Source organism: Schistocerca cancellata, chromosome 1 (genome assembly GCF_023864275.1).
Source record: "Schistocerca cancellata isolate TAMUIC-IGC-003103 chromosome 1, iqSchCanc2.1, whole genome shotgun sequence".
In the NCBI taxonomy this organism is placed as follows: Eukaryota; Metazoa; Arthropoda; class Insecta; order Orthoptera; family Acrididae; genus Schistocerca; species Schistocerca cancellata.
The window spans coordinates 528,141,244-528,157,761 of NC_064626.1; the positions used below are offsets into that span (position 1 = coordinate 528,141,244).

At 43.5% G+C, this 16,518-nt stretch overlaps 1 protein-coding gene across 1 annotated transcript in view; it reads right to left on the reverse strand.

The window, feature by feature from the left end:
* Window positions 1-16,518, reverse strand: part of LOC126179316 (acid sphingomyelinase-like phosphodiesterase 3a) — a 1,154,906-nt gene that overhangs the window by 24,041 nt on the left and 1,114,347 nt on the right. Inside the window, exon 6 of the mRNA XM_049924599.1 lies at window positions 2,364-2,569. Coding sequence (XP_049780556.1) covers window positions 2,364-2,569 — 206 coding nt within the window. The remainder of the gene's footprint in view (window positions 1-2,363; window positions 2,570-16,518) is intronic.

Genomic DNA, 16,518 nt, shown 5'->3' on the forward strand with positions numbered 1-16,518 from the left:
TTCTAGGGGACTGATAACCATAGGTGTTAAGTCCCATAGTGCTCTGAGCCATTTGAATCTTGGATGTTGCAGGCTGTGAGATTTACGCAGCGTGCTGTAAGCAGCAGAATGGTCCGGTATTCATATCGGGAACGAGCCGAGATACTGTTTGTGTACGGCCAAGCGGATGGATATGGTCGAGAGGCAGCGCGGCTGTGCCAAAACAAGTGCCCACACAGACACTTGCCACATCACACCACATTTCAAGCTCTTTTTTGGTCTCTGTGTGATCAGCGATCCTTTCAAACACAAGAATATAGAGGGAAGCGGCGGACTGTGCGCACACCAGATTTGAAGGACCGGGTCTTACAGGATATTGCGGTGAACCGGAGTAGAAGCTCCAAGCAAGTGGCACGCCAACATCGCATAAGACAAAAATACGATCACTTCTGTCCTGCATGGCAACCGCTACTATCCCTCTCACGTACAATCTCATGGAGGCCACTTTCAACGTCTGCAATGACGTGAATGTGAAGCAGCTTAGTAGTGATTTTCTGGAAAATTTTTTGTCATTGCACGCACACGGTCCATTTCCGGACACATGTTAAAAGTCCGTTTTTCCTGCATTGCAAGCAAGGAATCTGTCGCAGCAGTTTGTCACTTTTATTAACCAGTAGCCCGCAACACCGCCAAGCGGGAATGAATGGCACGAATAGCAATGGTTATAATGGTTTGGCTCATGAGTGTGTTTTCCCTGTTCCACAAGTTTTACGTCCTTAACAGGTGTGGAACTTTTCCTACAATTTCGTATCAAACTCATCATATATCATCTAAATCCAAATTGCTTTAATCTAATCCAGTATAGCATGTATCCACACATCACGTCCAAATAGAGTCACGGCTTTCGTCTGTAATCCAGTTCGACACAGGCGTGGTCTTTTCGAACCCTGACCCTAAATTGACATATGTCGTTAGTATCCAACCGGTTATAACGATGGAGGTGGTGGTGTATAATTTCTGCTAATTGGTTTGTGCTCTAGCGTCTGCTGGTAAATACCCAGCTCTTCTGCAGTGCCTCACGAAGTGTACCTGCATTTGACAGTATTGACAGGTATCCGTCAACGGAATTTGTACAATTTCGGCTCCCGGTAAGGGCTAGGGGAACTGAAAATCCAGCGAATTGCAGATAGATCTCACATTCATCTCTGCCAATAAGAAGACTATGCCGCGCGGGATTAGCCGAGCGGTCTGAGGTGCTGCAGTCTTGGACTGTGCGGCTGGTCCCGGCGGAGGTTCGAGCCTCCTTCGGGCATGGGTGTTTGTCTTTGTCCTTAGGATAATTTAGGTTCATTAGTGTGTAAGCTTAGGGACTGCTGACCTTATTAGTTAAGTCCCATAAGATTTCACACACATTTTAACATTTTTGAATAAGTTAATTAGTATATAAGCTTAGGGACTGCTGACCTTAGTAGTTAAGTCCCATAAGATTTCACACACATTTGAACATTTTTTAAGAAGACTATAATGCACCTGACACTTATAATGGATCGTAGAAGAGTGACAGTAAACTATACAAATACTTTATCCCAACCTTAGAAGATTCTTGTTCCCAATACTCAAATCAGAGTATCGCCCTAGTGATTTTTAAGTAGTTTCTTTTTAAAAAACAGAATAAAATTTATCTTTCAAACACTATCCTGGAAAATAACCATATCTATAATCGGAAGAGCGAGATGCGAAACCAAAAGCAAGCCTTCGATGGATACATTAGTAACATATAATGTGATATTCATGACCATCAGTAGATACTATTTAAAGTTTGAAAACATCAAATAAAGCCGAAAAGGATACAGTTTGGTCCTAAGACGGAAAGGAAAAAAGAAAAAGTCCCAGCTCAGAAAAGGATGCAAAAGGCGTACATGACGTAACAGTAAAAGAACTCACAGCAGCTTTGAAAACCACAAAAAATATGCAAAAGCGACGGGTATGAATAGAAGTAACACAGAGTTAATTAATTATGGCGGACTGTCACCACATTTTAAATTGTTACATTTATTTTAACATGTGTTAGAAGCACGATTTCTTGTCAGTCTGTACTTTTTTCGGCGTTGTTACGCGTGTAAAATATTTCTGTGCTTGTTGTCAAGAAATTATCTCAACCTGCTGCACTTCGTGTGACAACGGTAGATAATGAACTAATTACGGGAGACTTTGTTCCTACCAGTCATATATCACCCATTTGTATCTTTACCACGACAAGTAAAGCAATTAATGGAGAAAACGAGCACAAAAATCGAGCATGCCAGTTCCTCGTTCAGGTGTATCAAATAGCTTAAAATAGAAGTTGGCCATCAAATGGCGTCGGTGTGGGGAGTTTTGCGTACCTGCAGCGAAAGTGTTCCCCGCCTCCGGCGGCAGCCAGGTTCTCCACAGCTCGAACAGGTCCGAGTAGCGCTGCGGCCCGTCGTCATGGCCCAGCACAGGGAACACGAACTGGCTGCTGAAGAAGGTCCTCATCAGGGCCGTGATGTTGGACAGGGCCGCCAACTGCCGCTCAGGGGACGCCGCCACGTCGCGGGATGTCACATCGCTGCAACACGCACCGCACCGCCCCGCGTCAAGAACCGCGACAAGTAGCCGCAAATCAAATGTCAACGGCGTCACGTGTTTTGATCTACGAACTTGCCGCGTGTCACTTGGCGGGATGCTTCTTCTCATGTTCATTTCGAGTTTGTTTAATACAGTTTTCCATTTTATTATACACTGCTGTGTAAACCTTAATGGTGAGATAGGTAAAATAACATATGAACTACTTGGGAGAAATGAATGAAAGTGTCGGAGAATGTGGCTAACACTCTTGCAGTCGTGCACAGGATGCTGGGCGTAACAGGGCATGATATCAGCGTGTCTATAACTCAAAATGTTGCTGGCCGCGCAACACGAGACTGTTGGAGTAAAGGGTAGAGTCAGTGTGTGTCAATCAGCGAACACTTGCGGTGCACCGTGACATTCTTCATTACAGTATCGCCCGGAGACAACATATGGCTGAATTCAAACGGGAAAAACGGACGAATTGTGACGTGTGTATCCCTGGCGATTGGTATTGTTCACAGCATTGTTTCTCCTGATTGGAGAGGGTTCCGAACAACATTCTCTGCTGCCCGGAGGAGAGGAGGTGGTTGCCCACGGTCAGCTACAGCAGCAAATGGCTGCTGCTTTGTACAGCAAGCAAGAAGGAACCTACGTGAAACAGCAGGTGCAATTGCAACAAAATTAAACAAGAGTACAAGGCACGCAATCTCATGCTACACTGTGGCACGGCAACAGCATTGTGGGTGGTCTCTTTGCCTGAAGACAAGTACGTGGCGTTCCGATGACACCCGCACATCAATGACACCATACGTGTTGGTGCTAAGTGCATAGGTACTGAAGCAAAAAGGATTGTGCTCGCCTGCTCATCTCGTATGAGAGCAGATTTAAAGAGACTGAAGGAGCGGACACTGTCAATAACGAATACAGCTCTGGGAAACATTGTGCAATATGTAATCTGAAGGTGGAGAAGGGAAGAAAGGAAAGGTAAGGGAGGAGATCACTGTTGACAGCCGCATCGGGACATTACGTAGGATCAGCGGCGACGAGTGAAAATACACTCCTGGAAATTGAAATAAGAACACCGTGAATTCATTGTCCCAGGAAGGGGAAACTTTATTGACACATTCCTGGGGTCAGATACATCACATGATCACACTGACAGAACCACAGGCACATAGACACAGGCAACAGAGCATGCACAATGTCGGCACTAGTACAGTGTATATCCACCTTTCGCAGCAATGCAGGCTGCTATTCTCCCATGGAGACGATCGTAGAGATGCTGGATGTAGTCCTGTGGAACGGATTGCCATGCCATTTCCACCTGGCGCCTCAGTTGGACCGGCGTTCGTGCTGGACGTGCAGACCGCGTGAGACGACGCTTCATCCAGTCCCAAACATGCTCAATGGGGGACAGATCCGGAGATCTTGCTGGCCAGGGTAGTTGACTTACACCTTCTAGAGCACGTTGGGTGGCACGGGATACATGCGGACGTGCATTGTCCTGTTGGAACAGCAAGTTCCCTTGCCGGTCTAGGAATGGTAGGACGATGGGTTCGATGACGGTTTGGATGTACCGTGCACTATTCAGTGTCCCCTCGACGATCACCAGTGGTGTAGGGCCAGTGTAGGAGATCGCTCCCCACACCATGATGCCGGGTGTTGGCCCTGTGTGCCTCGGTCGTATGCAGTCCTGATTGTGGCGCTCACCTGCACGGCGCCAAACACGCATACGACCATCATTGGCACCAAGGCAGAAGCGACTCTCATCGCTGAAGACGACACGTCTCCATTCGTCCCTCCATTCACGCCTGTCGCGACACCACTGGAGGCGGGCTGCACGATGTTGGGGCGTGAGCGGAAGACGGCCTAACGGTGTGCGGGACCGTAGCCCAGCTTCATGGCGACGGTTGCGAATGGTCCTCGCCAATACCCCAGGAGCAACAGTGTCCCTAATTTGCTGGGAAGTGGCGGTGCGGTCCCCTACGGCACTGCGTAGGATCCTACGGTCTTGGCGTGCATCCGTGCGTCGCTGCGGTCCGGTCCCAGGTCGACGGGCACGTGCACCTTCCACCGACCACTGGCGACAACATCGATGTACTGTGGAGACCTCACGCCCCACGTGTTGAGCAATTCGGCGGTACGTCCACCCGGCCTCCCGCATGCCCACTATACGCCCTCGCTCAAAGTCCGTCAACTGCACATACGGTTCACGTCCACGCTGTCGCGGCATGCTACCAGTGTTAAAGACTGCGATGGAGCTCCGTATGCCACGGCAAACTGGCTGACACTGACGGCGGCGGTGCACAAATGCTGCGCAGCTAGCGCCATTCGACGGCCAACACCGCGGTTCCTGGTGTGTCCGCTGTGCCGTGCGTGTGATCATTGCTTGTACAGCCCTCTCGCAGTGTCCGGAGCAAGTATGGTGGGTCTGACACACCGGTGTCAATGTGTTCTTTTTTCCATTTCCAGGAGTGTATATACCAGACCGGGACTCGGACCCGGGAGCTCCAGTCTGCTAGGCAGGGACCTTAACCACTGCACCATTCGCGGCACAGCGTTATCGCAAGTGCGCGGACTATCTCGGCACCCCTAAACGTCGATCTACATTCCCATCGACCGCCACCTACCCGCTGTCTCTGTCCATTTGTTCCACGTTCGCTCTACGAGATTCCTACAGGAGGTCGGACGTATCTGTGTATCCACCCAACAAGGCCAATCAGATTATATGATTGGGTGCTGTCTGTATTTTCAGACATGTCCGAAAGAACAGACACCATGTCTTCATATAACTACATTGTGCCAATATTAATAATTACAGTTTGCGTAAGAATACGCAAATTTTCTTTTCTAAATAGCAGAGCTCACGCAAACTAATTATTAGAAGGCGGTGAGTCGCGCGTTGTGCTTAAAAAAATATTATATCCTACGTACTTCGTGGCATCCGATGTCCGTACGAGTGTTGTCGCGGTATCAGTTAATTAAAAGTCTCATGCTAGCCCACAATATTTAAAGCCACTCCAACCAAAATAAAAAAATACGTAACTATAAAAATAAAAATATATAATGATCCCGTGATAAGTGCCCATCCACATCCATATACAGTTATACCCTGATATCCCGAGCGGTCGCCTTAACCACCTCGATTACCCAAGAGCGCCTCCAGAACCGAATGAAACTAGCATATGTCACGTAATCAAAACCATTATGCTTGCACAATTCGTAATCCCCGCACTACGAGAAACACATATCGTCATTTTTGCTCGTCGGATATGGGTACATCATTGATGATTCCAACGTCTGTTTATATAGTGTCTGTATCTTCAGAGTACAGTGCTCTTCAGACATGCACACGTGCAAGCATACACAATTCGCGACCACATGGAACAGCGCAGCTGGAGAAACTCTTGACTCACATGATATTCGGCGAATGAATTGGCCTGCCAGTTGCCCCACTTAAATCCCATTGAACACGTGCGGGGAGCATTAGGGAGACGTTTTCCAGTACGTTCACATGCACCAGCGACCACCAATCAGTTGTCAACCACGCTGGTGGAAGAATGGAACGCCCTACCGCAAGAGCTCTGCACCAACCTTGTGGCCGGAATGGGAACACGTTACAGACGATGCACAGCCGTTCGTACTGATCAGAAACCTTACTAAAATCCATGTCCCGCCTTCTGTAATGTCCAGAACATCGTGAAAAATCGTGTTTTAATAAATGTTCCCGTATACTCACGTCACTGTGTGTTCCTTTCACTTACCTACTGTACTGTATTGTACTACTTCAGTTCTTTCTGTAAGTGGTCCGCCGGCCGGAGTGGCCGTGCTTTTCTGGGTGCTGCAGCCTGGAACCGCGCGACTGCTACGGTCCCAGGTTCGCATCCTGCCTCGGGCATGGATGTGTGTGGTGTCCTTAGGTTAGTTAGGTTTAATTAGTTCTAAGTTCTAGGCGACTGATGACCTCAGAAGTTAAGTCGCATAGTGCTCAGATCCATTTGAACCATTTTTGTAAGTGGTCCAGTTCCCATGGAGCTATGTTACTTTGCACGCACACATCATGCGGAGTTAACTTCTTCCTCAAGTGTTGCACTCCAGTGTATGATCACAGCTTGGGTTTCAGAGAAATGAAGAAACAAATGAGGCAAATATGACGACACCACTTTCCTTAGAAGAAAGGTCAAAGAAAGGCAAACTCATCTATCTAGCAGTGATAGAACTGAGGAAAACCTTTGGCGCTGTTAACGGGATTATACCTTTTGAAATGTTGGAGGTAGCAGGGATATATTATAGGGTGTGAAACGTTATCGCGACTTGTACGGATACCAGACCCTAGTTACAAGAGTTGAAGTTGTAACACCATAGCTCTACTGCTCTACTGATTTATTTTGGCTTTTGTTTTATTTAATGTTATATCGCTGAGTTTCTGTAAACGTTGTTCGATTGAATCCATACCATAAGAGTGTTTTTTTTTTTCATTTCTCTGTTAAAAACTTAGATGTCTTTTAGAATGTGGGAAGTGTGACCTATGTAATATATACGATATGAGCAAATGATAAGTTTGTCCTTCTCACTTAATGTCTTTGGTTATCTTCGAGATTGAATAATTTTGTTTAAATAATTTTTTATATAAATACCAATAAGTGCAAATGTTCTATTTAATTAATATGTTTGTCTGTTGTTATGTAATTGGTGATCCTCACTTATGGTTCTTAGTTATTTTGTATGTAAAAGGTGTTGTGGTTCCCTCGGGAACGGAAGCATGCAGCGCGCGCAAATTGTGGTTGGCGTAGGTAGAAAAGGTGGAATTGAGAGTCAGTCGGGGACGAGCTACTAAACTATCAACTGCTCAAGTAAAATATGTGTATTGTGCTGGTTCCGAGAGAGGCTTTTCTTGACGCTTTCCAGTCCCTCGGATGGATGGATAAATAGCTGGAACTAATCTGGAATTGGTATCTATCATCGCCACCAAGAAATGACAGAGTCCAGCAATTCTACCTGCAAATCCACCTACCACCATGCAATTGCCACCACACTGCGCAATCACTGTAATGGGACATTATAGTAATGTACAGTGAAGGATCAGCTCATAGGATGTTATAGTGTATCTAAATATGAGGTAAGTTTTGACTGAAATCTTGTACCTACCGTGATTTCTCCTCAGTCACACATCCACTTAGGATCCCTCCCACGCTAAAGTGTTTACCGTGTCCTTTATTGGAGGCATATTAAAATTAATATAGCATTAGAGTGTGCTAAAATTAATATTGTTTGTTGAAAGGATCTTACAAATATTTCAAATTTGTGTTCAAATTCAGTAAAAGTTCAGAACTGCAACTGTTGAGAGTTACATGTTCATGCTTGCTAACTACTTGTTTCTCTAGTGTATTGAAAGTGTGTTTAGTTTGCTCTGCTATATTGGTTAAGATTAAGGGCCCCCCCTCCTTTGAAAGTAGTTCAAATGCACAAAGTTACTTAATTATAGAAATTCTTAATTACTCTTGCTATTCAATTCAAATTCTGTACAATATTGGGTTCCTCTTGTGTATTGAAAGTGCATATTAATAATGAAATAGTATCTACGGTTTATCCTTTATGCTTAGGATAAATAACAATTAATAGAAAGACCTCTATCTATGAAAACAGTAACTTCTTTTGTTCAAAATTCAGTGAGAAATTGTTTGTTAGTGAAATACATTTAACTGTCATTCTAAATAGAAAAGTATTTAGCTGAGAGAGAGACTTAACCTATGACAAGTTCATAATTTTGCAGTGAACTACATTTACAATTTTTTTTTGTCAGATAGGAAAATGTTTGAAAAGTAATATTGAACCTATGCCTATTTTATGATTCTACAGTGAATATTGATAGCAATATTATTGAGGCCATTCAGTTTGACCAAGCCTTCAAAACAAAATATATGTCATTTTCTGTTACCATTATGTAAATAGCCGTGTTCTCTTGTAACTGTTAGCACTTTCTTTAACGTGAACGTTTACAGGTTCCAGAGTTCATTGCACTCTCGTGTGGCAAAGTATGGGTTGTGTTTGTCCTTTAAAGTTACTTATTCTTATCTTCTTCAACAAGAATGTCAATCATTCTCTTCCCTAATTAGGCTGGTGATCGTTTTCTTTAAACAGTGTAGATAGGTAAAGTATTGTTTGGTACTGTTTAAATATTTACGTAATTTTGACTCTGACTTTCGATAAGCCATCTCCGTTAGGTACTACACGGTCAGTATAACGAAATTCATCTCAGAGGGTAACACTTCTCTGCTTCTTTATACCATAATCGCTTGAATAAAAATAATTTCACTATACGAACTGCCGCCAGCTTTAAGGTTATAGTATAACAGTAGCGGACAGGAGTGTTATAAAGTGCGTGAAAGGATGTGAGGTGGGACTATAGTCGCTATCTGACGTTATTCAGTCTATGTATTCAGCAATCAGTGAAGAAACACAAGAAAAATCAGGAAAGGGGTGAAAAATTTGACATAGGGAAGTTTGCCGATGACATGCAGTTCTGTCACGCACGGCAAAGGACTTGCAATGGCAAATGAACAGAATGGATAGTGTATCGAAAAGAGGCTATAAGATGATTATGTGTCAAGAAAAGTAACGCATAACGGAAGTTAGTTGGATTAAATCCGGCGATGTTATTCGAATTATATTAGTAAATTATACGCTAATAGTAACAGACGAATTTTATTATTTAGGCAGTGAACAACTGATGATGGCAGAAGCAAAATACAGACTTGAAAAAACAAGGAAACCGTTGTTGAAAAAGAGAAACTTGTTAACATCGAACAAAACAGTAAGTCTTAGGGAAGGTACTCTTAAGGTATTTGTTTGTTATTTAGCCTTGTACGAGAATATAATGTGGATGATAAGCAGCTCTGAGAAGGAGAGAATAAAAGCTTTTGGAAGGTGAAGCTGTAGAATTATATTTATTATTAGATGAGTAGATCGTGGAGCCTCTGTAACGGTGTGGGGTGTGTGCTGTTTGAGTGATAAGGGATCTCTGATTCATTTAGGTACGACTCTGCAGATCACATGTACCTAAGCGTCCTGTCTGATCACCTGCATCAATTCATGTCCACTCACGGGGGACATATCTCACAAATCCCTCCTTTGACTACTATGTGAATATATCTCTTCAGTCAAGTATCCGTACGAGATAAAACTGACGGAGGAAGTACAGAGGGTACACAAAAGCACAGAACCTTTCCTTATGGGTTCATATTGTAAGGATGCAAGCGTCACTGAGATGCTCAGCCGGCGTCAGTGGCAGTAGCTGCAAGAGAGGCGTTCTGCATCGCGATGCGATTTACCTTGAAGTTGAGAGGGCGCACGTATGAGAAGTATCAACCAATATATCGCTACCTCCTACGTATAACTCTCCAAAAGATTATGAGGGTAAATTTAGGGAAATTCTAGCTCACACACAGGCGTAACTATCGTTATCCTCCGAAACATTCCAGAACTGAACACCAAAGAGGAGAGAGGAGGGACGAGCAGTGGTAAACGCATCACGCTACGCAACATATCGTAAGGGTACTTCCGGATTATAGATGTATCAGATAAAGATCGCCGAGAAAATTATGAACTATGTACATACACATCAATTTTAATCGTCATACCTTAATGGTAGCCCATATCTTTTCTAACTGTCAGAAAAAGGACACATACAAATATATACATTCTTGATGCTCTGCCCCAGCTCTTCGTTGCAGTACCTGTCTAGTAGAGTTCCAAAAAGCTTGTCGAAGGTAATTTAAACAGATTTTAGAGTAAGTAATATACCCTCTTATCGGGAGAGTTCATGACCTATTATCCTCTGAAAAATAAAGTTTTTGTACTTACCTCAAAACTTTATTTCGTTAGTTACCTTTCCGATATTCTGGTTTGTTTAATGGTATTTTAAATGAAAACCGTTAGTTAGGCTCTTTATTCTCAGTTCAGTACATTTGAGATGCCTTATAGGTTACACTTTATTGAAGGTACTGGTTGGCAAGTTTCCATGTTGCGTAACCTAATATGTAAACAAGCCGGAAAACATAGTCAACGAATCTGGAAGAACAAAAAAGACGTCATCGGATATTTCAGGGAAATATAGAAGTATCTTTGACCACATATTCAGACTATGTTGGTGGTGGCGTACCACGAATAAATAAAGGAAGGTACGGAAATATTTATCGTTTATTGTAAAAGTAAGAAATCCTAATTTTATGCCTCCTGGCCACAAAGATAATACGTTTAGAACGTCAAGTTGTGTTTTGTCCTCCTTCGGCAATGGAATTATTATTTTTATTGGCTGTTATGGTACTGACAGATTTCTTTTTTTATTTTTCTCGATACGTTACCTGATCCACTGACATTTTTTCCATATAATAAGTTTCTTTTTTATTTATGACTAAATAATCAGCAAAGAATTATTCTGTTTACATTCCATTGGAACAAATACGCAATAAATAATTATTTCCGACGGTAAAGATTAAAACATTGTGCTATAAGTATATTTTTTAATTTTGAAAAGACATTTGAAACTACTATTATTACTTCTGAAATTTTTTTTGGATTATAGTTTTAAAGTAATTTTAGAGTAAATTATATACTGTATTAATCATATATGACTTTTTTGCATATACATAACGCAATGTGTATTAGCGCTGTGAGACTTGCGTCACTCATCGCCTTTGTCTAACTTTGTAACGCGTATTGCTGCGGTTGTGTTCTATAACTCCTGTTCCATGTTATCAGTTCTGTGGTTTACTGTGTTGGTTATTGTTGGCTAGCCAAGAGTAGAGATGTAAGTATTTATCTAAAAAATGTGTGTATCTAAGTAAATGTGTAGTGTGTTGATGATGCAATAGATTATGTAAATAACGAAGACCAACAAAGCCGTATAATATTTCATTTATACAAAACTAATACATTAATTGAATCACTCCTTATAAAATAGTAACCATCCAAAGAGGGTGGACTAAATGAAATGTCGAGAACACTAAATAGAGGAGGCTAAAAGTCACTTGTTCCTTTTCAGCTAGCGCTTTTCGCTACACTGTAATTATTCAGCCAGCCTTTATATTTCGTCAAGTGTTCATTCCTTCAATTAATGATTTTTCAGAATCAGAAACAAAGGGAAGAACTAAGAATTACAGGAGTTGAATAAAAGAGACAATTCGTTACTCTCGTGTTATGTAAAGACTAAACAATGGCCACCACTTTTCAGTGGACTGAATCTCGTATTATAAAATTATGAAATTCGTAGTATGCGCATGGTAGGTGGGATGAAGGGTAAACGAGACAATGTGAAATCGATATAGATTCGGGGTTATGATCAGTTATATGAGTGCCTCACGTGGCGAAACAGCATAGCCAGCGGTATTAGAAGACTTGACCATACGACTATTTGAAAAAAATGAAAAAAGAAAATGCATTGAATATCCTATCACAGCCGGTTCAGAGTTACAGATGTGAAATAAGTGAAGAATATTTTCGCAGCTGTATGTCTTATGTATCATATCACCTGTTTTGCACAAACACTCAACGCATTTAAAGGAAGCCAAGTCTCAACACAATAACGCCACGATATCCGTTTACTTCGAACATAACATCAGACGGCAGGCCACACACGTAAAAATGGCTTTATTGTGAGTTGGCCTCACTGTGAGTGCTGTGTCGAAACGACGAACTAAGATCTCGCTATTGAAAGGTCAGAAACGTAGATTACGGAAGCAGGTGGACAGTCTTTCAGACGAAATAAGCCGAACTACCATTTAGAGCAGAAGTAGGATGACAATATTTTCCGTTGAACGATTTTGTATAGCACCCTTGCATAGGTCAGAGCAACATTTATTAAAACTAATATGTAAGAAGGGAGCAGCACTATGTTTTGCCTCTACAGCTTCAACACGAGCAATATCCGCTGCGCATACGAGAATGCACCGCTGCTGGAAATGTGATTCTGTCGCCACAAAATGCAATTCAATGTGTTCACGCACCCATATGAAGATTTAACATCTGCACTGTTCTTCTTGCGAGAGCAGAACAAACATAGATCATTTATTATTTCTTTCTCTAACAGTTTCCTTGTCTCTTTGTTATTACTTTCATTCGCTTCCCTCCAACTAAACATAACTGATCTAATTATACAATAGTGAAATTGTTTCTTTTACCGCGTCAAAACACTGATCGGTCGTTCAGGAGGGAACAAAACTTTTAACATACCTTAATGACAAGGGGAAAATTTACTAACTTCGAGTAAGCGATCTAGCAGAACGCGTGTTCGAATACAGAAAAAATTGTGTCTAGCCTACCGACTTCCGTGTGTGTAGCTCGGGGGACCCATGCGTGTAAGCAGAAGGGAAATACGCACACGCACTGAGTCTGCGCGCGCGATCACACACACACACACAAATACACACGGGCACAAACACACACACACACACACACACACACACACACACACACACACACAAGTACGCACGCACACACACACCCACACACACACACACAAGTACGCACGCACACACACACCCACCCACACACACACACACACACACACACACACACACACACACATTCACATTAAAATCCAACCAAATGTCTGGAGTTACTAGTACAAATCAGTTACTAATAAACTGATACATGAAGAAGGAAGGAGATAAGATTCGGGTTTGATCTCCCGTCGAGCATGAGGTTGTCGGAAACAAAGAAAAAGCTCGTCAGGAGCAAAGATGAGCCAGAAAAACATCCGTAACATCGTACTAGAAAGCAGTTCATCTTCGCTTGGGAACAACGGAAATCATAATACGAAGTGGGATCGTGCTCCGGTCCAGTGCTTTATTAGTTGTCTGTAGTTGCGCGAGAAACATACTACACAAATCGATAAACATATATAAGGGTCAAAGAAAGGTTCGGTTCGAAGGCCGCACAGTCCTGAATCGGTATGCCAATCGGGCAAAGTCGCCGTGAGACTTGAGGTAATCATTCCACCGACTCACAAGGCTGAATACACCGTGACTTGCTGCTTGAGGAGCTCCGTAAATGCCTTCTGCCCAGGTATGGGCGACCGTTCATGGCCTTTTTCTTGGAACTGAATGAGCGAGAATCGCATGGGAAGAAATGAGGACTATGGGCCGACTGCTCGAGTGTTTGCAACTTGAGTTCGTGTAAGTTCTGCGCTACGATCAACCGCTGTGTTGTGTCGAATCGTAACCAGCACGGAACTTGGGTCACCATTTGGTGACGGTAGCTTTCGACGGGCACATTCTTCTTTCTCCGATGGATGTTCACCGATGTTTTCTCCTTCGGCAACCAAGAAAAGAACAGCACGTCAGTCCTGTTCGGATGCATTTGATAATAACATCCCCATAGTCCATGTTTCTGCTTTTACCGCAAGCACGTCGGAAAGATACGAATGCCACACTAAATCATTTCCTACGTTTCGGTGCTTGTATACCCGAATCGGAGTCGCGATACGTTACATATACACTCCAGCAACGCCCTCGAAAGGAAACTTTTTGATGGTCCATTCTATAAATTATATGGATGAGGCACACAAGGCATACAATTTTTCTTTCTGACATATCGTCTCAGAATAGCATTAAAATGAAGTTTCAGCTGCAAATCTCACAGTACAACTGTCTGCAGCGTTGAGTTACGCTTCGATATGAACACCGATGACCGGCGAACACGTGTCTGGAGATGCCCTGGGCAGTGGTGAGATACCAATGTGAATGCCTCCTGCCATACGGCCCGATAACCACGAGTCCTGGTCTGGGGTGCATTTTCTTTTGATAACGTGAACCTTCCGCTATCATCCGCTGCATCCTTGCAGCACAGCGGTACGTCGACGATACTCTACACCCCGTTTCGTTGCACTTCATGACGAGCCATCCTAAGCTTGCTATTCAGTAAGATGATGTCCTACCGCAAACGGCGAGATTCCCTACTGTTGTGATGGTTCTTACCAATCCCTACCTCGGCCAGCGATGTAGTCGAATGTCTCCCCAACGTTGCATGAAAAACCCGCTGCGTAATATTTCCTTGTACGCAGAATTTACATGGCGCTACTCCCCAGCGTTAGGAGAATTATTAACACGGTCCAACCACCTGTTCGGGATTTTGACCATCTAGCACGCCAGCTGGGCAGAATTTGGCACGATACCCCTCAGGAGGATGTCAAGCAACTTTGTCAATGAATACCAAGTCGAATAACTACTGGATAGGGGACGGATGTGGACCGACTAGCTCAACTGTGTGGCTCGTTCTCTTGAATAAATCACCAATTTTTTTCTGAAACTGTAATTATTTGCTTGTCTGTGTATCTACATTACATCCACCGATTTCCGTCCCATTTGGGTAATTTCCCGGGGTTGAAACTTTTTTTGTTGTAGTTCCTATTACTGGCGTATGACGACGGTTTTGGGGAGTTTCCTTTGTCTGAAACTGAAAATGCCATTCCCTCTGTCCCGTTACCAACTCGCTTGCTGTTTGGCTGAACAGTTCTCGATTCCATGTCAGTCGATGCTCGAACAGTCCGCTTTAGCTAGAGAATGCAACGTATATAGCCTCGGAATAAAAGCTCGGGTAACTTTTCCTCTCCTTGCTACATAAATGTATCTGCATTGCAACAACAATAAGAAACCGACAGCGCTGAAGCTATATATCGTCTCGTTTCGTCTTCTCGGAATCTACACTATGTGGTCAAAACTATCCGGACACCCTCTAAAACATATGTTTATCATATTAGGTCCATTGTGCTGCCACCTACTGCCAGGTACTCCGTATCAGTGACCTCAGTAATCATTAGACATCGTGAGAGAGCGGAATAGGACGCTCCGCGGAACTCAGGGATTTTGAACGTTGTCAGGTAATTGGGTGTCACTTGTATCATAAGTCTGTATGCGAGATTTCCACACTCCTAAAAATTCCTAGGTCCACTGTTTCCAATGTGATAGTTAAGTGGAAACGTGGAGGGACACATACAGATCAAAATCATACAGATCGACCTCGTCTGTTGACTGACAGAGACTGCCGACAGTTGAAGACTGTCGTAATGTGGAATAGGCAGACATCTATACAGACCACAACACAGGAAATCCAAACTGGATCAGGATCCACTGCAAGTGCTATGACAGTTAGGCGGAAGGTGAGAAAACTTCAATTTCATGATAGAGAGGCTGCTCATAAGCCACACATCACGTCGGTAAATGCCAAACGACGCCTCACTTGGTGGAAGGAGCGTAAACATTCGAGGACTGAACAGTCGATATCCGTTGTGTGGAGTGACGAATCACGGTACACAATGTGGCTATCCGATGGCAGGGTGTGGGAACGGCGAATGCCCGGCGAACTTCATCTGCCAGCGTTTGTGGTGCCAACAGCAAAATTCGGTCGTGCTGGTGTTATGGTATGATCGTGTTTTTCATGGAGAGAGCTTGCTCCCCTTGTTGTTTTGCGTGGTACTATCTCAGCACAGGCCTACATTGATAATTTAAGTACCTTCTTGCTTCCCACTGTTGAAGACCAATTCGGGGATGGCGATTGCACCTTTCAACAAGATCGAACACCTATTCATAAATGGCTTAAATGGCTCTGAGCATTATGAGACTTAACATCTATGGGTCATCAGTCCCCTAGAACTTAGAACTACTTAAACCTAACTAACCTAAGGACATCACACACATCCATGCCCAAGGCAGGATTCGAACCTGCGACCGTAGCGGTCACGCGGTTCCAGACTGAAGCGCCTAGAACCGCATGGCCACACCGGCCGGCCACCTATTCATGATAACGGCAGGTGGCGGAGTGGTTATACGACAAAAACCTTCCTGTAATGGACTGGCCTGCATGGAGTCCTGGCCTGAATCCTATAGAACACGTTAGGGATGTTTCGGTATGCGGTCTTCGTACCAGGCGTCTCTACCGACATCGATACCT